This window comes from Stegostoma tigrinum, chromosome 1 (assembly GCF_030684315.1).
Source record: "Stegostoma tigrinum isolate sSteTig4 chromosome 1, sSteTig4.hap1, whole genome shotgun sequence".
Taxonomy (NCBI): Eukaryota; Metazoa; Chordata; class Chondrichthyes; order Orectolobiformes; family Stegostomatidae; genus Stegostoma; species Stegostoma tigrinum.
Window position 1 is genome coordinate 74,843,456 of NC_081354.1, and position 25,078 is coordinate 74,868,533.

General features: G+C 40.3%; 1 protein-coding gene across 13 annotated transcripts in view; it reads left to right on the forward strand.

The window, feature by feature from the left end:
* Positions 1–25,078, forward strand: part of arhgap24 (Rho GTPase activating protein 24) — a 451,915-nt gene that overhangs the window by 384,782 nt on the left and 42,055 nt on the right. For 12 of the 13 annotated variants that reach the window (XM_059646319.1, XM_048546224.2, XM_059646296.1 and 9 more), the window contains one exon: positions 19,101–19,308. In XM_059646319.1, the coding sequence (XP_059502302.1) occupies positions 19,101–19,308 (208 nt within the window). Of the gene's footprint in view, positions 1–18,132; positions 18,573–19,100; positions 19,309–25,078 lie in introns of those variants that run through there. The other variant, XM_048546261.2, reaches the window with a different exon arrangement.

Sequence of the window (25,078 nt, forward strand, 5' to 3'; positions counted from 1 at the left end):
GCTTTAGTGAGTCCAGAATAAACAAGTGTGTCTTGGTTTTGTACCCCAAATAATAAATAGATTCTATAAGTCTCCTGTGTCAACTTTTACCTTTACTTACGGTTGTCTACTTTCTTTCTGCTTCACCCACGATCTGAGTAACTTTGAGATAACAAGGTATAGAGCTGGATGAATACAACAGGCCAAGCTGCATCAGAGGAGCAGAAAGGCTGACATTTTGAGCCTAGACCCTTCTTCAGAAATGGATCTTCAGAATATGAGTAATTTTTTCCTGATTTAGTCATCTTTGGACAATAATAAATCTGACAAAGATTCATCAGTAATATCTACCTATGTCTGGTATCTTATAAACTCTGGCTTAAAGTCACTGTAGGCATATCACTCCATAACTTTGCAGAGATTATTAAAAATACAATTTATGTATTTCGGTAGATGCTGCATGCCCTTTTTCAGTCTTGCCTTTCAAGTATTTTCTTAGTTTGGATGTAATTGTCAAAGACTTTGTTAGAGATACCTTTTCAAATTAATGAAACATTAGGCCAATAACATTTTCTATACTCCCAGTTGTGCACAGAAGTGTACTTACGTGTTCAGCTTCTTTTTTGGGATCCAGTTTAAGAAACCTTGTTCAGGAATGTCCAATCTTCGGCACTATTTGGTGAATCTCTGAAATAAAATCTTTCTGGCAGTACTATCTATGATTCTGTAGCTTCCTAAGGTGATTATCTTTGAATTTGCCATTAAGATTTTTCTTCTCCAATAGCTGCTACTCCTCCATACTTTTCTACTATACTGCAAGACTTTCCCACCCTTCTCGGCTGTAATGGAGGATTTTTGGGGGCAGGTTGAGGTTTGTACATATAAAAGTACACATGCCTTCAAATAGATGCAATTATTATTAGAAGGGGAGTCAAAACACAAGTCATGGGCTTTAAACCTTTGAGCAAAATGTCAAGGACCTTCCGGATGTCATCTATTAGGATTACATCACATATTTTGTTTTAAAATTGCTGACTGTCTGAACTGGACAGGATAGGATTCAGATATTTATTTTATAACTGCAGATGCTGGAGAATCTGAGATAACAATGTGTAGAGCTGGATGAACACAGCAGGCCAAGCAGCATCTCAGGAGCAGAAAGTTGCTTGGCCTGCTGTGCTCATCCAGCTCTACACTTTGTTATCTCATATTTTGCCTGATGGTTTAGCCCATGACTGAGACAATGCTGAATTGTTAGAGATACTGTCTTTCAAATGAGAAATTAAATTGAGGCCCCCTTCTCGCTGATGCCACAAAACATCCTATTGCACCATTTGAACAAGAATTGTGGAATTACTGTCCTGTCTTGACCAATATTTATTCCTCAACATTCACCAAAGCTGATTATCTGGACACTTGTATGAATTATTATCTGGAGAAGGAGAAGAAAATTTCTATTTTAAAAAAAATTGAGTTCTTTGGTAAATCTGTTTTTATTTGGCAATCTCTACATCATTTAAGAATATAATCGTAGTACATCATTCTATTGCTTCTTCGTATCCTTTGTAAAATAAAGATGACTCTCCTGATTCCATTATTTCCTCAACGGAAAGTCTAACAAAAGTATTTTTAAATAAAGACAGTGCTGTAGTGAACCCATTGGACAGAGATGGTAGCCACATCCCGGCAAATTGCTGCTTAACTGCCAGTAATATTATCGTAATTTAAGACGTGGGCCACAGGAACAGTGCAAACACTAATAAAATGAACAGATCTTCAATTTAAGATAATAAAGTGTGGAGCTGGATGAACACACCAGGCCAAGCAGCATCTTAGGAGCACAAAAGCTGACGTTTCGGGCCTAGACCCTTCATCAGAAAAGGGGGATGGGGAAAGGATTCTGAAATAAATAGGGAGAGACGGGGAGGTGGACCGAAGATGGATAGAGGAGAAGATGGGTGGAGAGGAGAGTATAGGTGGGGAGATAGGGAGGGGATAGATCAGTCCGGGGAGGATGGACAGGTCAAGGGGGCGGGATGAGTTTCATAGGTAGGAAATGGATGTGTGGCTTGAGGTGGGAGGAGGGGATAGGTGAGAGGAAGAACAGTTTAGGGAGGCGGGGATGAGCTGGGCTGGTTTTGGGATGCAGTGGGGGGAGGGGAGATTTTGAAGCTGGTGAAATCCATATTGATACCATTGGGCTGCAGGGTTCAACACTGATACCATTGGGCTGCAGACTTCAAAATCCCCCTCCCCCCACTACATCCCAGAACTAGCCCAGCTCGTCCCCACCTCCCTAAACTGTTCTTCCTCTCACCTATCCCCTCCTCCCACCTCAAGCCGCACCTCCATTTCCTACCTACTAACCTCATCCCACCCCCTTGATCTGTCCATCCTTCCTGGACTGACCTACCCCTTCCTATCTCCCCACCTATCTTCTCCTCTATCCATCTTCGATCCGCCTCCCCCTCTCTCCCTATTTATTCCAGTTCCCTCTCCCCATCCCCCTTTTCTGATGAAGGGTTTAGGCCCGAAACGTCAGCTTTGTGGTCCTAAGATGCTGCTTGGCCTGTTATGTTCATCCAGCTCCTCACTTTGTTATCTCAGATTCTCCAGCATCTGCAGTTCCCATTATCTCTGATCACAGATTTTCAATTTAATTGAGTTAGAAAAACAGATCTTTTTTTTAAAATAAATCACATACGGTATTTTTTTTTCATTGTTCAGCCCCAAGCATCCAGGATGGAATGTAAAGGGGCCATTCAAAAGGGAACAATGACCTGCTGAAGATCTCAAGGTGTACAATAGTTTGAGTTGTTCCATCACCATTCCTGTTTTTGCACAGTAGTATGCTTTGATATAATAGAGTGGAATTGACTGAATTAGTCATAGTATTCATTTCTTGCCACCTTTGGGCACAATCTTTGCAGACTGGCTTGATTCTGGTTACCGCAGTCTTTATTACCTTCTAATTTGTGCTGTACAAATCCCTCCTGGGTAATTATGCTAGCAGTCACTGAATATTAATTTCTGTTGCACACTATGTTTTATGCTGATTGTTCAGTTATGGCCTGTAACTGAAGAGTTATAGAATGCTAATGCCAACAGAGTGGAAGGCATCAAGGTATTCGATAGCTCAGTCTTGACCAGTGCATATTTTTTTTATTAGGAATGTTTCCATTTTTAGCAATGCTCCCAAACGGAATTGAATTTCCATTAAAGGAACATTATCCTCATGACTTATTAGTGTTATTTGGCTATAAACATATAGGATCCTGATGTAAATGATTTACATTTTAGTGACCTTTGGCACTAACTCGACATAAGATTGCAAGGCCAAAGGGAACTCAACGCACTACAATGATTGGCTTTTCATGCTGGAGAGACCTGACTGAAGTCCTTGCTAGAGATAGCAGCCCACGCTCAGATCTCTCCTACCACTTATCCAGAATGAAAGCCCAGGTGGCCCTCAATTCAAAATGAAGCCAAAATTCCCCAAAGGTGATTGCCCAGTTTTCAGGAATTGGAACAAGATTCAATCATGGACCAATGTTCCATCTTCCATCTGTCCATTGTGCATGGCTACTTTGTTGCACTCCATGGTCCTTTTGTGATTGGTTGTGATTGTGTATGCACTCACCTTAAAGGGAACATTGCTGTGTGCAGCTTGATTGTCCCTTCTATGGCACATTCCTGAGTGCTGCCTGGCTCTGCGTGTGCACAGTTCAGAGCGAACGTTGATGTGGATCCCTAGCCGAATGTGACCTTAACCCCATACACCTTACACACCTGCCTCTGCTCTGATTCAGTGCTCAGAATACAGTTGCCTCTGCATTGGAGAGTCCAAACGCAAACTGCATGATCATTTTACAGAGCATTGCTACTCAGTCTTCAAGCGTGACCTAAATGTCTCTCAGTTGTCATTTCATACTCGCATTTCTGTCCTAGGCTAGCTGCAGTGCTCCAGCAAAACCTAACAGCAAAAAATGAGAAGGCACGTAATCAGCACCCTATGATGTACAGTGGCATTCCCTTTGCAAGAACAAACATCATTCTCAATATCATCAGTCAGGGCCACAGTGCAACACTGTTCAGGGACTCGACCATAATCACCTGTCTGCATGAGCTGGTCACTGTCAGGGTTCATGGGTACCAAACTTGGCTATCAGTTTTCTTCACAGCGATTCTGCACTGTGTATATCCGTCCTGTTTTGAGACTATGGCATTGATAAGTTGTTATGATCACTCTACCTTAATTAGTTTGTACAGTTTTGGATTACTTATTACTTTAGTTAGACCCTTGGCATGTGACTCCTGCACCTATCATGTTATTCCACTCATTTAGTTTGTCTCCAGTACCATCTTATTTTTACATTTTTATCATTATCTCTCTGCCGCACTTAACTGGATTACAGGTCATCCTTTTGCCGATCATTCAGCTGTTGACTCTTTAGTCAGACCATCTGACACTCTTGGCCACCTGCAGAGACCTATTACTCAGCCTGTCAACACTCCACTCACACCATTTGTATGATCTTTTGATCCCTCTCCCCCTAGATCCCTCTGCATATACATTCTGTGTCTATGTTCTTCTCTCTCACTTCACATGACAAAGAGGCAGCGCTCCAAAAGCTTGTTATTTCAAATAAACCTGTTGGACTATAACCTGGTGTTGTCCGACTCCTGACCTTGTCCACACCAGCCAAACACTGGCACCTCCACATCATTTTGATTAATGTTCAGGTTATTCTGTGATCAAAGTTACCACTTCCTGAAGGTGAGTGCCCTCGACCCTGGCAGCTGGCACAGCTCCTTTGGTACCTGGTTTGTTTGAGGGCCCAGGGTCTTACACGGCTGGTTACAGGTGTTAGAAAAGATATCGGTTGTGACCTTGGCTCATGACACCATTGTGCAACCCTCTAACTGATGTGGAGCACCAGGAGAATGTCACTCATGTTTCCACCAGGGCAGTGGTAGAGCAGACAATAGGGCTGTTGAAAATGTGGCTCCACTGTTCAACCTATCCTCAGCCAGGTGGAGGGGGCTGGTGTCCATTAGAGTCTGGACAGAGTGTGCTACATCATCCTGCTGGGCTATCCTCTCTTCAGTTAGAGCAGGCAGCAAAGGGACGTGCTGGCCTGGAGGAACTGGGGGAATTGGAAGCAGTATTCCAAGAAGAAGGGATCAGGACACTGCGCGGGGAGGAAGTTGTCATTCATGTAGGAACTCGCAGGACCAGGGGACAGTGAAGGTCATGGTGAGACAGGAGCTGAATGACACCTGATTCCAGTCAATGAGAGCTGAGTGCAGTACACCATCATGGACTGCAAAAAAAAATGTCATTGGCCATCATGCCAGTTCTGAAAAAGGGTTGCTGAACCTGATACTTTAACTCTGCTTTCCGTCTGCAGATGCTGTCAGATCTGCTGAGTTTCTGTAGCACTTTGTTTTTGTTCCTGCTGCCCGCATCTGGTCTGCATTGTGGGTAGACTGCAGTCACTATTCATTTTGTTTGTGCCTGCTTTTGGCGGTCGTACGTAAAAGCTCATCTTTGGAATTATCTGTTTGTGTTTGATGTTCCCCCAGTGAACAGGAACATGATATGGGTCCACTGCAGGTACTGAGGACACAATAGCAGTGTCTTAGAGAGGGTGCTTGGACAGGATATCTCTAGAGACAGACAAACTGTGTGATCTGGTGACTAAACTGTGACTAGAGTGAGAAAACTGGAGTGCAAGTGTCAGTATTACCAGCTGTGTGCGGTGCATGCTGTGGCTTAGTGGCTGCTGTGTGCCAATACATCATCAGTGATGAGTTACACTTGTCAGGTTGGACAATATTCTTTTACAGATGGCATGGATTTTGCTCTTTCAACATGTATCTGATGAATAGCGGGTGTTGCAGGAATGGTAAATGATAGGATGGGGCTAGAATTGTGTGAGAGGAGTGCCTTAGGGCGGGATGGATAGATAATGAGGCATGCCTGGTAAGATATGCTGTGAGATCTCACTCGGTCTAACGGAGAGAAACTTTCCGAGAAACCCAACTAAACTAACACAGCTAAAAAGTAAGATTCAGCCTGTAGTGTTATGGCTGCATTCGTCCAGGCAGTTCCATCACAGTCTGAACTTGTGCCTTAATGATGGCAGACATGCTTTGGGGAATTATACAACAGGCATTCTTCTCGTAACTTCAAACACTTGCTTGCGAATAAGAAATAAATAAATTATACCAGCTTAGCATTGGTTACAGTGCCAATTAATAACAGCTTTGATCACACTCACACACAGACAGACGAATTTAATACATTGGCTTTGTTTGCACTAATGTTACCGTAAACTGCCGAGACTTTTTTGTTAGATTCAGCACGACTGACTGATTTGAAGCGAGGGTTACAATTCAACATTTACTTGCTTTTGGCTACAAAACCTGAGTGAGTTACCTGCTTTCCCTTTCAGTAATTTTCCAATAGGCACTAGTAAAAGCAGTTGGCTCGACCTATGAAAACAAGTTCTCAGAAGTTTGCCAGGGCTAGAAGCAAATAATAAAGTCATTTCAGGGATGATGCATGTAGTGACAGGAGAATGCTTGAGATGAGAGAACGAACAAATAGAAAACTGCGATTTACAAAACCGACCAATCCCAACATTAGGTTTTAGCAACTTAAGACCCTACAGCTTAAAAGAGCATCATTCTTCCCACCATTCCTGGACTGGCTCTTTAAAACCAGGTCCAACTGAGTCCCAAAATGCTGCAAACTGACTATACTTGAATATGTGTCCAATTGTATTTTGAATGTTCCTCTGAAATCAATTTCCAGAACATTTCCAAGCAATATGTTGCACATCATAAAGCCATGCTATATGACAAAATGGTCCAGATTTTTCAATCAGTCAGGATGACTTACAAATGGGATCAAGCCACGATTCCAGAATTCCTGACCCTATTCCTGAAGTTTATAATTTTCATCAGGGCCCTTTAAAGACATGGGATGGTTTGGGTTAAGAATCTATTCCCTGAGCTAGCAGTGTCCAGGGACGGCCATGCCCTGCTCCTTCCCAATTTTCATGATATTGGGCAGCCTTTCAAAGAGTCACTATTCACAGCCCATCAGAGGTCAAGAACACTTGTCCAAAAAGGGAACATGTTGAGGGTTAAGTGCCTTTGTGCCCTGTGCAAGACTATGCCCTTCACCATCTCCTCATGCCTCTCATATCAAGCTATACCTTTCCACCAGTCTCCCATCCCTGCTGTTGTGCCATACTTGGCTATGGTACTTTCATGCCCATTCATCCACTGTACGCTCTATAAAGCCACAGACTTTATACTAACATCAGCCTGTATAAGGTAAATATAAAAGATCATCTTGTAATTACTTTGCACTTACTCCAAGCCAATAAACATGAAAAAGTTGTCAATTATTCAGTTTCAAATATCAATCACAGGAATTGCAGCCATTTTAAAAATCTTGCCCTTCTGTAAATAAGCGTTGTCTTTGATTACTCCTTTCAATTGCACAGCGCTGCCCAGCTGCCATATTTTTTCTGGAATCAACTGCTTCAACAGACCAATAGATTTCTTGGCTTTTAGCTCAGAATGCATTTTGGGACTTTCCAATCTCTTCCATCAATTGCATAATCACCAGTGCATTGTGGGTTAATGGGTGTGCAAGTAACATAGCCTGGCTTAGGGAACATGAAAGGCCATGGGTATTGGTTGGATGGGCATGGAGTGGCATGGGGGAGTTGATGAAGGGGCATGAGGTGGTCTGAATGGGCAAGGAGACTGTTTAAGAATTGACAGAGTAAGGATTAGAGAGTCTCATGTTTTTTTTCCCATTATAATGGAGCTAAAGTCTCAAAGCATCCCGAGGCAGGGTTATTTAGTAGCCTGCCTCCACATTTCTGAGCCCCTGTGAATATCTCCACATATTTTCAATGTTAACAGGCCTAACTACAGTGTGCACCTACCTCCCTCCAAGACAATCAAATCTCTTCTTCAGTGTTCAATCTAGGAGGGTGTACTAAGGTAACTCCTACAACCAGCCTCAAGGATGAAAATCCTCATCTTTCTTCTCCTTCTTTTGCATTGATTTTAAATCCATAGTCCCTTATTGCTGACCTATGTGCCAGAGGCAACAATTACTCCCCGGTATGCAGTACCTTATAACATTGAACATCTCTCTTATGTGTCTGTTTACCTTTTACTACTTCCTACTGAAGAAACTGAACCTAGCTCCTATAACTTCCACTCATCAGCTCCTGTATTGTAGAGAACCTCGTCTGTATCCTTTCTAAACACGGATATTCTTCCCCTAATTGCACCCACGGTTTATACAATACTCCAGCTGAGTACAAATCCGTGATTTGTAAATGTTTAGCATGACTTTGTTGTTTTTGTATTCAATACCCTTATTTAGAAGCTAAATATTCCATTCAGTTTCTAAAGTAGTTTATCAACTGGTGTTGCTACCTTCAAAGATTTGTCAATGCACTCAGTTCTGTCTGATTTTACATCCCACCCAAATTAGAATCATTTAGATTATTTTGCCTCTCCATCATCTTTCTCCTAAAAAGCAATATTTCATGCATATCAACATTATATTCCATTCTACATTGTACCTGTCTATCTCACCAGACTGTGTTGATATCTTTCTGAAGTCTGCAAATCTCCTGCTCACCTTCTGCTATGTTGCCAAGGTTCATGTAGAATGCAAATTTCATAGTTGAATTTCACAGCATTTCCAAATCTAGGTCATTTATTATTATAACAAGGAAATCAATGATGCTAATACTAATCTTGGGGTGCTGCTCTTTCCAGTCAGAAAAACACCCATTCACCAGGACCCTCTGCCTCCTAGTTCTTATCCATTTTGTGCTCGAGTTATCTTCATCCTGTTAATCCCTTATACAAGGGTTGCTGATTTATAAATGTCTGACTTATGAAAGCTTGTTCTTATGAACGAGATCCCATACCGGGTGTATTCATGTTCATTTCAAAGGTCTGACACATGACCATTCCCCCATACTTAACAAATAGCTATTTTATATTGATCTGTATTGTGTTCCAAATTGTGTACAAATTGACTTGTGAATATACTGAAGAACAGAACCCATTCGCAACCCAGGGACTTCCTGTATTTGAAATACATTATAAAAATGCATTATGAAACAGTACAGAATGACTTTTAAATGTTGTGAATTCAATCAGCTTTGTCAGATATGTCATTATGTATGTGCTGTCTGACCATCATTCTCATAGACTCGGAGATGTTTACAGTACGGAATGACCTCCTTAATCCATGGATGAAATAATTTTATCCTGGAAAATGAGGCCAGTTTTGGAATGCTGCATACCATTCTGGTCACCCTTCCATAGGACAGGTGTTGTTAAACTTGAGGGGGTGCAGAAAAGATTTACAAGGATGTAAATGTAGCTGGGACTGGAGGGTTTGAGCTAGAGGGTGCAACTGAACAGGCTGGGGCTTTTTTCCCTCGAGGCTGAGGGAGTGACCTTTATACAGGTTGATAAAATCGTGAGGGGCATGGATACATGAATAGCTAGTGTGAGGAAGTCCAAAATTAGAGGGCATAGGTTTTAGGCGTGAGGAGAAAGATTTTTTTAAAAACCTGAAGGGTAACATCTTCACACAGAGGTGTATGGAATGAGCTGCCAGAGCAAGTGGCAGATACTTGTATAATTCTACATTTAACAGGCGCCTGGATGGGTATATCAATAGAAAGGATTCGGAGGGATATGGGTCAAATGTTGGCAAATAGGACTAGATTAGTTTAGGATATCTGGTTGGCATAGATGAGTTGGACCGAAGGGTCTGTTTCCATACTGTCTTATTCTATGACTCTGTGATGTCTGTTAAATTTCTCGCTACCAATATACTCACTGGCCTCTACTGGCCAGGTACATCCCCCACCTCCATTTGCAAAGCACTAATCTCCTGGTACCACTTTCATATCCAAAAATGATTGAAAAACTATGGTCAGAAATCCTTCTAACTACAGCATAGATTCTCTTTGTAACTTTGATTAAATCCTCTCTTTTTTAGATGACTTCGTAATTCTGAGTGCCCTCTACTCCTTTTATTTTTATTGGTTACTGTCTCTATCTCACTTTCATCAGCTTAGTTTGTGAAAACAGATATAGGATACACATTTATTATCTCAGCATGCTCAATAACATTTCGTTTTGTTGCTATTCAGTCCTGCCCTTTTTTTTAAACTTCTTTCACAATTTGTTAAAGAGACAGCAAAAATCATGCGTCAGTCTAATATTGATAGAAACTGAAAAAGTCAGATTGGCAGTGGTAGCCTGGAGGAAGAGTTTAATAAATTGTCTCTCTCTCTTTCTCTCTCTCTCTCTCTCTCTCGATAGAGGGCTGTAGTAAATTTAATATTGCGTAATGTGACAGGATTAATTAATGACCTCAGGGTAAAGACAACATGAGGTAACAGTGAGTACAATATGATTCAGTTTGGCATTCAGTTTGAAAGAGAGAAGAGTGGGTCTAAGATCAGTATTATAAATATAAATACGAGAAGCTGTGTGGGCGTGAAGGCTGAGCTAGGTGAATTGAACTGGGATACTAGGTTATCCGATCAATAGAGAAGCTGTGGTAGCCATTTAAGAGATATTTAAGAATAATCGGGATACTACACCCTACTAAACAGGAAGATGCTCAGGGAAGGACCTAACATCTATGGTTAACTAAAAATGTTAAGCAAAGCGTCAACTTAAGGAAGAAGTGTATCATTGTGCAAAGACGCGTGCAGGTCAGGTGATTGGGCAGAATATCAAGAATGGCAGAAGATGACAAAAAGTTTAATTAGGAGGATGAAATTAGAGGATAAGAAGAAGCTAACCAGAAATACAAAAATAGTTATAAAGAGTTTCTACAGGTATTTGTAAAGGAAAAGAGTAAATAAAAGTGAATTTTTATCCTCAAGATCGTGTCTTTGGTGAGGTAGTAGTAGATAATGAGGAAATAGCAGATGAAGTAAATAACTCTTTACATCCTACTTTCATTGTAGAGGATACAAAAAAGCCATTCCAGTAACAGATAGAAATCAGGAAGTGGAAGGGAGGGGGAATTTAGATGAAATTTCAATCACTATAGAAGAGATACTAAGCAAACCAATGGGCTTGCAGTCTGATATTTGGTCAGTCCTGATGGACTTCAATCCAGGGTCTTGTAAGATCATTGAAAAGGTTATAGCTTAGCACTTAGAAAATTCCAAAGAATTCGGGAGGAATCAGTATGCTCTTGTGAAAGTGAAATTTTTGCTTATATTGGATTTCTTTGAAGGACTAACACATACTGTAGATAAAAAAGGGACCTGTAGCTGCTTTATACTCTGTACTGGTATCTCCAGAAAGTTTTTTCGCAAAATGCCACATAAAAGACTATTGCACATAATAGGAGTTCATGGTGTAAGACATTATATATTAGCAAGGATAGAAGATTGGCTTGCTTTTTTATTCACTCATGGGATGTGGGTGTCGCTGGCTGGCCAGCATTTATTTGTCATCTCTAGTTGCCCTTGAGAAGGGGGTGATGAGCTGCCTTCTTGAACCGCTGCAGTACCCCTGTTGTAGGTTGACCCACAATGCCCTTAGGGAGGGAATTCCGAGATATTGACCCAGCAACAGAAAAGGAACCATGGTATATTTTCAAATCAGAATGATCATTGACTTGGAGTGGAACTTGCAGATGTTGGTGCTCCTCTGTATCTGTGACCTTAGCCTTCCAGATGGAAGTGGTCGTGGGCTTGGAAGGTGCTGTCTAAGGATCTTTGGTGAATTTTTGCAGTGCATCTCATAGATGGTACACACTGCTGCTACTGGCTGGCAGTAAACAGAGAGTTTATATCAATAGGTCATTTTCTGATTGACAGAATGTGATGAGTGGAGCCCAAAGGGGTCCAAGCTGGGGCCTCACTGTTTTAAAATTTATGCCAATGATTTAGATGAGACATGAAAGCCAAATCTGAAAATTACACTAAATTTGGGAGAAAAGTATGTTGTGATGAGAACGTCACAAGGATGCAGCTCAAAAAGTGAGGTTGAGTGGGTGGGCAAAATCTCGCAGAAGGAGCATAATTTGGGAAAATTTGAAGTTATTCATTTTATCAGGAAGAATAAGAAAAAGTAGAGTATTATTCACACAGAGTACAAGCTGCAAAGGGATCTTGGTTTACAAAATGTTAACATGCACATGCAGCAAGTGATTAAAAAGTCTAATAGGACACTGTCTTTACTATGAGAGGAATTGAAGAAAAAAGCATAGATGTCACACTTCAGTTCTGCAGGGCATTAGTAAGACTATGTCTCACAGCCATGTGCAGTTTTGATCTTCTTATTTAAGAAAAGATGTAAAATCATTGGCGTTGATCCAAAGATTTATTGGATTAACACTGGGAATGATTGGGTTTCGTAAGAGGACAGGTTGGACAGATTGAGTTATTCTCCACTGGATTTAGAAGAGTGAGAAGTGACTTAATTGAAGTATATAAGACCCTGAATATCTTGATGATGAAGCATATTGTTGATAATTATGAAGTTATTCACTTTGGTAGCGAAACAGCAAGGCAGTTTATTATCTGAATGGCAATAGATTGAGAAAGGGAGAGATGTATCGAGACACAGGTATCCTTCTGCACCATGCATATGTAGGTGGAGCAGGCAATGAAAAAGACAGATAGTACAATAAAACAAAGAACTGCAGATGCTGGAAATCTGAAACAAAAACAGAAATTGCTTGGGAAGTCTGGCAGCACCTGTGGAGACAGTGTTAACATTTTGAGTCCAGTGGCCCTTCTTCAGAATTGCAAATGGTACAATGTCCTTCATAGTGAGGGGATTTGAGTACAGGAGCAGGTATGCCTTGCTGCAATTTGTACAGGGCCTTGATGAGATGACATCTGGAGTGACGTGGGCCGTTTTGGTCTCCTTGTCTGAGGAAGGCTGTTTTAGCTGTGGAAAGAGTGCAACAAAGGTTTACTAGAATGATTCGTGGGATGGCAGGACTGTTGTGTGGAGAGGGTCCGGGTCGGTTAGGATTATATTCACTGAAATTTAGGAGAATAATAAGGGATATATCAGAAACCTATAAAATACCAACAGAACTAGACAGGCTAAATGCAAGAATGTGATGAGTGGAGTCCAAAGGGGTCCAAGCTGGGGCCTCACTATTTCCAATGTTCCCAATGACCGGGGAATCTAGAACCAGGGGCCACAGTCTAAATATATGGGGCAGACAGTTAGGAATGAGATAGGGAGAATTTTTTTCACCCAGAGAATGGTGGATTTGCTTAATTATCTGCTACAGAAGGTGGTTGATACCAAAATGTTGAATGTTTTCAAGAAGTTAGATATAGTTCTTCAAGTTTCAGTGTCAAAGGGTATGGGAGATAGTGGGAACAGGGCATTGAATTGGATGATCAGCCATGACTATATTGATGGTAGAGCAAGTTTGAAGGTCTGAATGGCCTACTCCTTCCATTTTCTCTGTGTTTGACAAGGTAGATGTGGAAAACATGTTTCTTCTTGTTGGCGAATCCAGAATGAGGAGGCATCATTTCATAGCTCAGGGTCGCTCTTGAAGAGAAATGTTCTCCCAAAGGCTTGCATGACTGTGGAATTCTGACTCAGAATTGTTGTAAGCAAGCTCATTTGAATATTATTAAAGCAAAGATAGATTTTAGTTGGGCAAGGGAGTGGAAGGTTATTGGAGCTACGTAGGAATTCTAAATGCAAACAGTTCAGCCATGATTTTACTGAATAATGGAGTAAGCTTAGGAGGTTGAATAGTCTGCTTCTAATTTTCATGTTCATATTAACTGCTAATTTTTGGTCATTCTCTTTCTCAGTCCGTCCCATATCCTTTTTAAACATTGCCATCCATAGAAGAAGGCTGCCATCATGGTGGTCTTTTAGAGAGGGAGGCCTGTTGCACAGTAGGCCAATACTGTCTTAAAGGAACATTCTCTGGTTTCAGTGACCAGGAAAGTGCATATAATTGAGGGTGTGGCCCCGCTTCAAACCTTTGCCCACCTTCACAACTGTCACTGTTGAAGGATTTTGTAGAATGTATTGAATGGCAGTTCTTTTACACCTTGTTACTAGGTGCTATAAAATGGAATTTAACAGGATTTGGGGTGGCATGGTGGCTCAGTGGTTACTACTGCTGCCTCACAGTGCCAGGGACCCGGGATCTATTCTACCCTCTGATGATTATCTGTGTGGAATTTGCATGTACTCCCCGTGTCTGCGTGGGTTTCCTCCGTGTGCTCCGGTTTCATCCCACAGTCCAGAGATGTGCAGGTGAGTTGGATTGGCCATGCTAAATTGCCCGTAGTGTTCAGGGATTGTAGATTAGGTGGGTTAAGGGGATGGGTCTGGGTGGGATGCTTTGAGGGCCGGTGTGGACTTGTTGGGCTGAAGGGCCCATTTCCACACTGTAGGGATTCTATAATAGGATTCAGAAAGAGGTAAAGGCACCAGCTTGCACCTCATCCCATCCTAAGCATCCTGATGCTGCAGCCTATGATTACTTTCTCATTAGCAGAAGCCTAATGCATTTTGCATGAACCTGTGTTAATTCAAGATGTATTGTAAGTAAGATTGATGAATGGTAAGTGCAAATTGCCTCATAGGCTGATGAAATAATGACTGTAATAGAGACCTGACTTTAAATATAACCAGTAATTGGACTTAAACATTCCAGAATGCATCACATTCAGAAAGGGTTAGTAATGATCTGTCCAAGGGAGGGTCGATAGTTAAAGGCTTTGTTTTTTTCCTTCATCTAATTCTTGTTCTTTCTCCACATTCTTTGTCCTGTTGGTATTTGTCTTTTTGCTGTTTGCCCCTCCTATCTTTCTCTGCAGCTCATCTCCGCTCTCTACAACTAGATGCGGTGGCCCATTCTTTCCAAATTCATGCCAGCCCTGCCCTGCCTCGTTGGTCCTGAGACCTGTTCATGAGCTACCCAACGAAATGGAGAAAATGTCAGAGATTGGCCTGCTGTGTTCATCCAGCTCCACACTTTGTCACCTCAACCATAAGCTCACTTTTATCTCTATACCTACACTGCCAAACTTGCTGGATTCTTCCAGCATTTTGTTTTTAAACTTAGATGACTGATATCCATTGTATTTTTCTTTTGTGTCAGTGATTATGCTTTTCAAGGCAACAAAGCAGGCGATATGCTGTTCGGGGCAAAAGTCAGTTGTAGAAATGACTGTTTACCCCTCTGACTATCAAACCCCTTGTAACAAACAGGAAGTGATAGTCTAGTGGTATTATCACTGGACTGTTAATCCAGAGACCCAGGTAATTTTCTGGCGACCTGGGCTCAAATACTGCCACAGCAGATCATGGAATTTGCACTCAATAAAGAATCTGGAATTAAGAGTCTAATGATGACTATGAATCCACTGCCGATTGTTGGGAGAAGCTCATGTGGTTCACTAACGTCCTTCAGGGAAGGAAACTGCCATCTTTACCTGGTCTGGCCTACATGTGGCTCCAGACCCACAGCAAAGTGGTTGACTCTTAATAATTAGGGATGCACAATAAATACTGGCCTGTCTGGTGATGCCCACATTCCATGAATGAATGAAGAAAAAACAGCCACGTTGCTACACTTCCTTGTACTTCCGTGTGCAGCTGAATTTTGCATAGTGTGGATTTGTTTCTGACGTCCTACCCCTGCTCCTGTGCCATCGAGATGTTATTACTCTTCCTGATATTCAAATGTGAGTAGTGATTTGTGAGAGTCACACTCATAAGGATTCCTGCCTGTTTGACTGGACCTCCTAGACTCCGTCGAAAATGCCCACACTCTGTCAAACCCTCTGCCCGCTGCAGCGTGGCCACTTCCTGAAAAATGTTTGTCAGGAAACGCTCCTGTCTGCACTTTAGTATTGCCAGCTGTCCATGAAGCTGAGAAACCCTCAGCTTGAGCAGTTAGCTGCTGTTCCTGCACAAAGTGTGAGCCACAGCTATTATGTTTGTTAATAGTTATTTCACCGTTTGTTTAGCTTTTAGGCTATTTAACTATTTAGCTAACATTAAAACATAAACTCTAACCATAAAATCACATTCCTAGCACAGAGCAAATAAATCAATGAAAACTCCAACCGATAAACTAAATTCTTGACTTAACAATGCCAAGTGGTTACTTACCCTTAATTTTATCTGGAATTGCTTGGATTCCCTTGATTAACTGGTGACTACCACACTTTAAAAACACTGGTGTATTTCAAGCGACAATGGTTGATCTGTGCAACATAAACCAGATTGCCTTTGGACATCAGTTTATGAGGCCACACTTTGCAGGAAAGCCTGACAATTTGTCAATTTTGGTGTCACAGTAAAGTAGCAGGAGACAGAATCATATAGAGTGTGAAGAATCTCCTTTGTGCTACCTGCAAGACAGTGATACTTTAGGATTCATTCTGCAGGACAGAGATTACTCATGTTGTCAACTGGATTTGTGGCAACCACTCCTCCAATGGGTAAAGTAATGAGTTTACCCATGAAAATTTTGTGCAAATTCCTCTCCAGACATTTGTAACTATGGGTACAGTCATGACACAAATCAACACAAGGAACTTCACTCACTCTTTCTCTTACAAAGCTATCATTATGCTTACCCCTTAACATTCCTGCTGATTTTAAGACCTAGGATGTGCTCAGTCTTCCTGTTCTGTTCAGCACCCCCAATAGGGTCCAATGTGTGTAACTGATGCCTATCCACTGGATCCAAATTGGAACCCACTGGAAGATTATGAACTCAGGCAACATTCTCTTCTGGTGTATTTTGTTAAATTTCTCGTCAAAGTGAATCCATCCAGGAACATCTAAGTTTATTAGACAAGTTATGCGCTGCATCTCTTGTTGCCTGAACATTGTTATCTCATACAGGGCTGGTGTTGTTTATTTGATACAAAATGAATGGAATACTTACTATGATGATGTGTCATTAATGTGGGGATTAAATATTTTCATGGCTGACTTCTACAGGACCTAGATTCCTGCACTTTCTTCCACTGAATTAATAGTGGGACCCAGAGATTCTCCTCTAAAATACTATTTTTAAAGCTTGCTGAAGGTCGTCAATAGCACAAACTTGAAGGAAATGAAAGGAACAGAAAGCAGTTGGGGATAGACTAGCCTCTGAGATGATAAGGCTGGCAGAGAGGAATTTTCTAGATTACTTTCTCATATTGGTCTGAATTTCTCAGCTGTTTACTGGGTGCATCTCTGAGCTGAGTGATGGCTTTCTGGTGGCCTGTCTATATATTGTGACATACAAGGCATTGCAGTGAAATCTGCTGAATAAATCAGTGGATCATCTTTAAATTTTGTTCACGAAAAGAGAGAAGTGTAACTGTTCAGCTCATTACTGGACACATGTATCTCTGAACTGAATTCTGTTTAGTTCCTGTAAGTGGTACTGAATACTGTGAGCAGACAGTGATTTAAAATATTACACATAAACTCAAAATGGCAAAAAGATCACGATAAGCTGGTGCCTCAAGTAAGTAAGTGATGTATGGGAGAATGAAATTACATATTGATCCTCCATTTAGCATCAGTCTACCTATTTTTACTTCCAACCAGTGAGTACAAGCTAATGCCCCTTACCGTCCCAGAGAAGCAAAGAAAATCCAGTCCTGACTCTAAAAATTACAACCAACACTGCTCTACTTAACATACACAGAATGCCAGCTCCAGTTACGGGCTATGCCTCTCTATTAATCATTTACCTCAACATGATTATATTATTGTTTGCTGGCTGGGAGCTCCGGGAGTGGGGGAGGCCTTACACTGGCCACTTAATGTCAATCCAAAGGAATAAGGTAATGAAGAAGAAAGAAACGATTGTTTTCATGCATGTTTGCCTACAAGATTCCCTGATTAGATTCTGTTGATATAAAAGGTCTGTGCTTTGACTAATAGCAGCTCAGGAACACTGCAGGACCAACATAAAAGAAAAGGAGGCAGTCAGGAGATATAAAGTGAGTGCACTCTCTCGCTCTCTCAAGGGTTAGTGGATTGGCACTGCCTACGCATGCCAAAGAGATCATTAATTGCCTGCTGGAAAGCTACCACATGTGACTGCAGCTGCAAGTCAAGTGAAAGTCAGTTCTCCTTTTGACCGCATATTTTCTGCCTCAGTTTCACGGCTGGAGGCAGGAAGTAACACGGATAGACTGCAGAGCTGGAGCTCTCTCACAGAGGGCTTTTAAGTCAACCCTCACAATGATGTCTGTAACCACAGTGAGCATGCTGGGATTTTTGAGCTTTTCTTTGATGGCTAATTGCTTATGAAATATTACTTTGTAAAAATATTTCTTTGTGTCTTTGGAGCTTAATAATAATCCCAGTGACTGGTCTATTCTGAAGAATAGTCCATATGGACAACGTATTCAGCACTGACTAATTTCAATACTTTGGAATGCCTGAGAATAAGAACATCATATTCTGCACAACGAGTGCTTTGACATATCCAACATTTCTCCCCAAAAGTACCTACAGAAAAATTAAGAGATGTTTTAGCTTCAGAAAAGGTAAGTTTTGTTGGAATATGTGTCGCATTTTGGATGATATCAGCATCTATTTCAAAAAGCTGTGAGAGCTGCCAGTGTATATTTTTACATATTTCATCAGCTGAAATCGAATGCTTTTGCTTGCCCAAACACCTTCACAGTGCATGAAAAGATATTCCGTCAGTTGTTAAGTATTGCTTCTGTCGCATGGTGCTGAGAACTTTACACGATCAAAAGAAGCCAGTAATTACTGAAGAGTTTGTTGTGATTGGAAATAAACAATCCATCACAGATTGTCAGTCCTTCTATGTCAGACTGTGTTGGTGTTGAATGTGCCACAGTCCGCGCACACGTAATATCAACATATTTAAAGGTCAGAAATGTGAAGTAGATGTTAGCTTTGATGGTCTAGTGCTTGATTGTTAAAGGGGTGATTTAACTATTGTGAATTTTCTACAAGGAGATTTTTTTCTATTTCTACTTAGGCATAAGTTTTGTCTGGAAATGTTTGCTATTGAGTAAGCTGTTGTCCTGTTTGCAATTGGGCAGGTATCTTTGGCCAACGACTTGAAGACACTGTACGATATGAGCGCAGGTACGAGACACACCTGGCACCGACACTTGTGGAGCAGTGTGCAGACTTCATCCGTAAGAGAGGGCTGAAAGAAGAGGGTCTGTTCCGGTTACCTGGTCAGGCGAATCTCGTAAAAGAGTTACAAGAGGCCTTCGACTGTGGTGAGAAGCCACTGTTTGACAGGTAAGGCTCATGACATTCCCTTTGTGTGCGCGGTGCTCAGTGTTTCTTTGGACTGTTCTTCAGAGATATGGGGATTTGTCAATGTCCGGTTGAACAGTTATCAACTACTTCTTCTATTAGAGATGCATAACTTTGAATCAGTTTTCCCACATGAAGGAAAAAAAACTTGCATTTAAATTTATGTTTCATGACTAACAGATGTTTTACCACAATTTACAGCCAAATAGTGTGGTCATCATTGTAATTTAGGAAACAGGCCGTCCAATTTGCTCACTGCAAACTCTCATTAACAGTAATACGATAATGACCAGTGATCTGTTTCTGTGATGCTGTTTGAGGCCAGTGATTTCACCAGGGTACCGGGGATAATTCCCATATTTTTATTGAAGTAGTGTCATGGCAGCTTTTAGATCCACCTGAAAGGGTTTTTGGATTTTTAATGTAAAATCTGAAAATCAACAGCTCTGATAGTGCAGGAATTCCTCAGCTCTGTACTAGAATTTTAGCTGTAATTTTTATGTTACAGTCCTAGACTTTTTTATATAGACCCAGAATATCCAACTCAAAAGCAGGAGCACTCTCAACTGAGCCACAGCTAATCCATTGACTGACTATACATTATCATTGGACACTCTGAATTTAGCTCTAACTATATTATAGATTTAAGAGCAAAATCTTGCATCTCAATTTGCACTGTTATTTATCAGTACACGAGACCATAACAGACTTTGAATCAAGCATTTGACTTTTCGTTGCATTTCTTTGAATATTGTACAACTGATACATTTTATAAATTAGTGGTTATCATTATGAATTGGGAATAAAGGATTCTTTACAAGCTTACAAACTGAATAATTTGTAAGCAAAATGATTGAGGGATGTAAGAAATATAGCATTCTTTGAAATTTGGCCCAATATATTGCTGTGTTCTTTTCCAGTTCTGCATGCTACAGTCTTGCTAAATAGCTTTTTTCATAAACATGGCCTGAATGACTAATATATATGAGTACTTGAAAAGCATTTCTAAACCCATAACTGTTGTGTTGAAGCAAATCCCTCCTGTCACAGTTGTTGAGGAGATTTTAAATGAGAAGATGATGTTGATTTTCCATTGGATTCAACATGAATGCTCTCAGAGCTATTAAAAAATTCAACTATCCTGACAAGCATTCATTTGTTTTCCATTTAAGTATTGCTTTAATTTCCATCCTCATTAAAACATCTAATGTAGTGAACAATGAAAAGGATTTCAGGTTAATTTGACGAGCAGGCAGGATATGACGAAATCCATTCGAGAATACAGGTTCAGCTCTGATTCATCTAGTTATCTTAGTGTTAATCATTCACAAGCCATCTTCTTCCAATTGCAAATTATTTTTTAATGTGCATTTAAATACTGCAAAAACTTAGCCCGCATATTTCCAAAAAAAATTACAGCTGTCCAGATCCCAAATGCAGAGACAAGATTATTACTTTTGGTACTGCCTTTGCATAAATAATATGAATAAATATTACCACCCATTTGGAAAAGTGAGGAAGGCTATATTGTCCAAGTTTGAAAAAGCAGGAACAAAAGCTTTAAGGCTCAAGAGCAGCTAGAGATTATATGAGGCAATTTAATCAAATGTGGGAGGCAGTTAAGAGAAAGGAAATGAGGGATGATCTTTAGGCGCAGCCATTGCAAATACATGCAAGATTTTGGCAAGAGATGAGAAAATTGTTGGAGCTCAGGACAAGATGGTTGACAAAATCAGATATACAATTCAATGAAGATGAAAATAAATCACAATAGAAAATGACAATTTTATAAGTCAGTTAATAATATGCTCAGCTGGAAGAAATTACAAGGGGATATATCTTGAATGTGATTAATTGTGCATAAATCATATTGTGATGAAATAGAAACCACTCAGAAACTGAGATATTAATTCAAAAAAAACTTTCAGTAGATTTAATGTTTTTCCAAAACACTGATGCATCAAGGCTAGTTGTTCACTAATCACTATACAATGTGAATAATATTCATCTCTCAACACTTACTCAATTTTCAAGGCAAGATTTTCATTCAAAGCTTTTTTTCAGAATGGTGTGGACCAGTATTCTGAATATTTTTGGATCAGCTTGGTTTTATCACGTTTATTATTGAAAGGGGTCACAACAAATCACTCCACTTTACTTCCATAAATAAGATTACCTTCAATTTAAATTTGTTACTAAAAGCAACAAGTGGACTTATGCTAATCGTTCAAACTGTTTTGTGAGGCTGAACAGAGACAGCCAAATATATGTGTTTTAACTCGTCTTTACTATAATTCATCAGGGCTGAATCAATCAGGTGCATTTTGCAACTTGCCACACTGACCCCAAGGAGCTTAGGTGAAGAGTAGGTGACAACCATCATTAATTTTGTATGTCCAAGTGGAACAATTCTGCCACTGTCACTTTTACAGGGGAAAAACAAAAAAAAACCATGTTCTGTAGCCTCTTTTTGATTCTGCTACCTTCTTTAAGTACCATTAGTTAGTCATTTCCAACACCAGAACTGCTAATCAGATTGATGTAACTGTCTAAATAGATTTAACAGCCCAGCCTGAGTGGGTGTGCAGGGTTTTCAATTCAATGATAAAATATAGCTTCTACTCATTTCAAACAGACCCTAGATGTGCCTTCAATTAAACTCCAACTAAGTTAGCAAGCAACCCAAATGCCCATGCTGACTGAGTACGTACCTCTGCCTTGATATATAAATGATTGCGCCTGCAGTATGATCCTGAAACAAATGCATCAATAATTTAATTTAGATGGCAATGTCAGTTCAATGCTGGCATGACGAAAGGACTCAAGCACACAAATGTACCATCCCATTTGTAAAGACTGAAACTGTTGATACAATTATCTGTCAAACCAGTGCTAGAAATTCCTTCTCGGAATTTAGCTGAATCTCTGAAATGAAGCACACATTCCTAAAATTAATTTGATCCAATTTCAAAGCAAATTGGTTCCAGAATGTTTGTGGGCAGATGCAAGACAGACATTTACAGGATCATTAATACAATCGAAGGAATAAGGTTGGCTATCATGTGCCTCATTGCACAGACTGGAGTCGAAAATAAATGAGCTGTTGCTTTTAATGTTTGCAATGCTTTCTCTCCTAATTCAGATTCTGTTTCTTGGAAAACTCCATTGTCCCCACGGTTAATATATAGTTATAACCGACTTAGAGTTATAACAACTTATAACTAAACTAATAGTGCCATCTGGCAAATTGGTGTAATGAATGAGATCAAACAGAAAGATACAAGGACAAGAGTGGAAATAGACTGAGAAACTCCCGCATTTGCTGAAGTTTTCAGTGTGCTAATTGTCTAATTTATAGCTTTGATCAGCAGCAGTAGTACTATAATATCCTTGCCTCTACGTAAATAAGTCATGTGCCCAATATGCATTCCAAAGCTTTGAGATTAAGGTCTGAAGGTTTGCTGCTGAGTTAGGAGCACGATGATGATCTCATTTCAGGTCCAGGTAAGGGGACCGGAGTGGAGGTAGCTTCACGGGTTCCCGTGTGTGAAGGCAGGCTGGATGAAATGCCCGGCTCAGCATTGCTGGACTTGTAATAAAAAGAATAAGATAAAGCACAACTCTACAATGTTTTCCCCTTAGCCCCCACATATTCTCCATGCCCTAGCCACTGCTGGACATGCCAACGTTTGCCCATGTAACAACTCTTTGCACCTGCATACCCTTGATGCCAACCTATTCCTCTTTACAGCCTCATGACCACTTAACGCAACTCGTGGCAATCTATATCCAGTTACCAACAAGCTTTGCCCTTACCACCTCCAAGCTAACTCGTTTAGAATCTACCATGAGCAGACCTAAGCAAATATAGCAAGATGGGGAAAAAAATTGCAGTGGCTATTACTATTTTGAGAAAACAAGTACTTTTATTGATAAAATTGCCTAATACCTGATAAAAAAAACAAATACTTATATTACTAGATTCACATCAAAGACTACGTAACTGCTTGTAACTCTTTATTGAACATGGGTTATTAGGCTTTATGGTATGATGATAGGTTGTGAAATCAGTCATGCAGCACGGTTCCTTTAATGACAGCTCTCAGAGCGGACGGAGCTGGAAAATGACAGTGCCAGGTTGCATGCGTCTTTTCTAGCATTGTTGCTGATGCCACCCATTTTGTGGGAGTGGGTTCAGCACATGACGAGGCTACCCACCCCACATGTTGAGCAGAAAATTCGGAATGTTGCAATCCCTTTTAACTGTGAGTCAAGGAGGTTCCTGGAATTTTCCATTTGGTTTCCAGCTTTCCAATGGAACAGCGGGAATTCAGTTGTTCAGAGGCAAGCCCCACGTGGAAGCGTGGGGTGTTAATGCTTTACAGGGCTGCAGACAACGAAGTACCTTATTGAAGGATTCCCAACGTCCTCCACGGTACTGATCTGGCTGCTTTTTCAGTTTTTTATTTTAAATTTTTTAAAATGTCAGTGAGATCTTGCATTCATGCTGTAACATCCTCTCAGTTACCTACCATTCATTGCAGCCAACTGTGGAAGTAAATGTCAAATTATATAACAATAATACAGGAATATCAGGTTAAAAAGTTACTTTTTGATAAAACTCGCAGATAATCAGGAGTCAGAACTAGCTTGCAAAATCAATGTGGTTGACTCCCTTCATGACAATATTAATTTCCTGATAAGAAAGTGCAATCATCTAAATTATATACTCTTTGGTTCTGTTTCTTATTTCAACACATAGCCGTACGATGTAACACCTAATCATTCAAACCACTAACTGACAGAAGAGTCTTGTTATCTCTCTTGAAGTTGGACTTTGACTGACTAAGCTACAACAAGCCAACATGATTGTTGCCTTAAAGGGCAGCTTCCAAGAACACATCAGATCAACATTTCATAGAATTGAACAGATTGCTTCCTTGCATTGGGTGGTCTTTTCACCAAATGTGGGAAATCAAATAAGGATAGTGTTTTTCAAACTTATTAATGCGAATGGCCTACTTCTGTTCCGATTGCCTTTAACTTTTAGTAACACTCCTCCATGTCAAATTGATTATTTAACGACTGATATTTACTATCCATGTCTAAGCCTAAACTGAATAAGATTTAATTTATTCTAAGCCTCACGTATTTGGGCTTAATGTACACTTGATATTTGATGGCTATTATTTCCTTTTTTTAAATAACATCTTTATACAATTTAAACCTCAGAATCTCTATTTAACATAGAAACTAGCCATCCCTTCTTTTCTGCATTTATATAGTGTAGTGATTTTTGCTTTCTATAAACTGTAAACATTGAATTCCATACCTACTTATTTTATTTGATTTTTTAAATTTCAACATTTAAACTGTCTCACTTATTTTTCTGTATAAATAACTCAAATAACCTAGTTCCCTTTTAGGTGATGAAATAATTAATGGATGTGTTTCTCCCAGCACCTTGTAATATCTGGGAAAAGTCTATTATAAAGGGCTGTCTGAGGAAGGTTATAATCTGACTTATTCTTTCCCTTTGAGGTGTGACTAATCAGTTTCAGTTCACCCTGTTCTGTGTCATTGAGTTCTGACTCGCTCAACCAGAAATGTAAAGGGATAATGGGAACTGCAGATGCTGGAGAATCCAAGATAACAAAGTGTGGAGCTGGATGAACACAGCAGGACAAGCAGCATCTCAGGAGCACAAAAGCTGATGTTTCGGGCCTAGACCCTAGACCCTAGCTCTCTGATG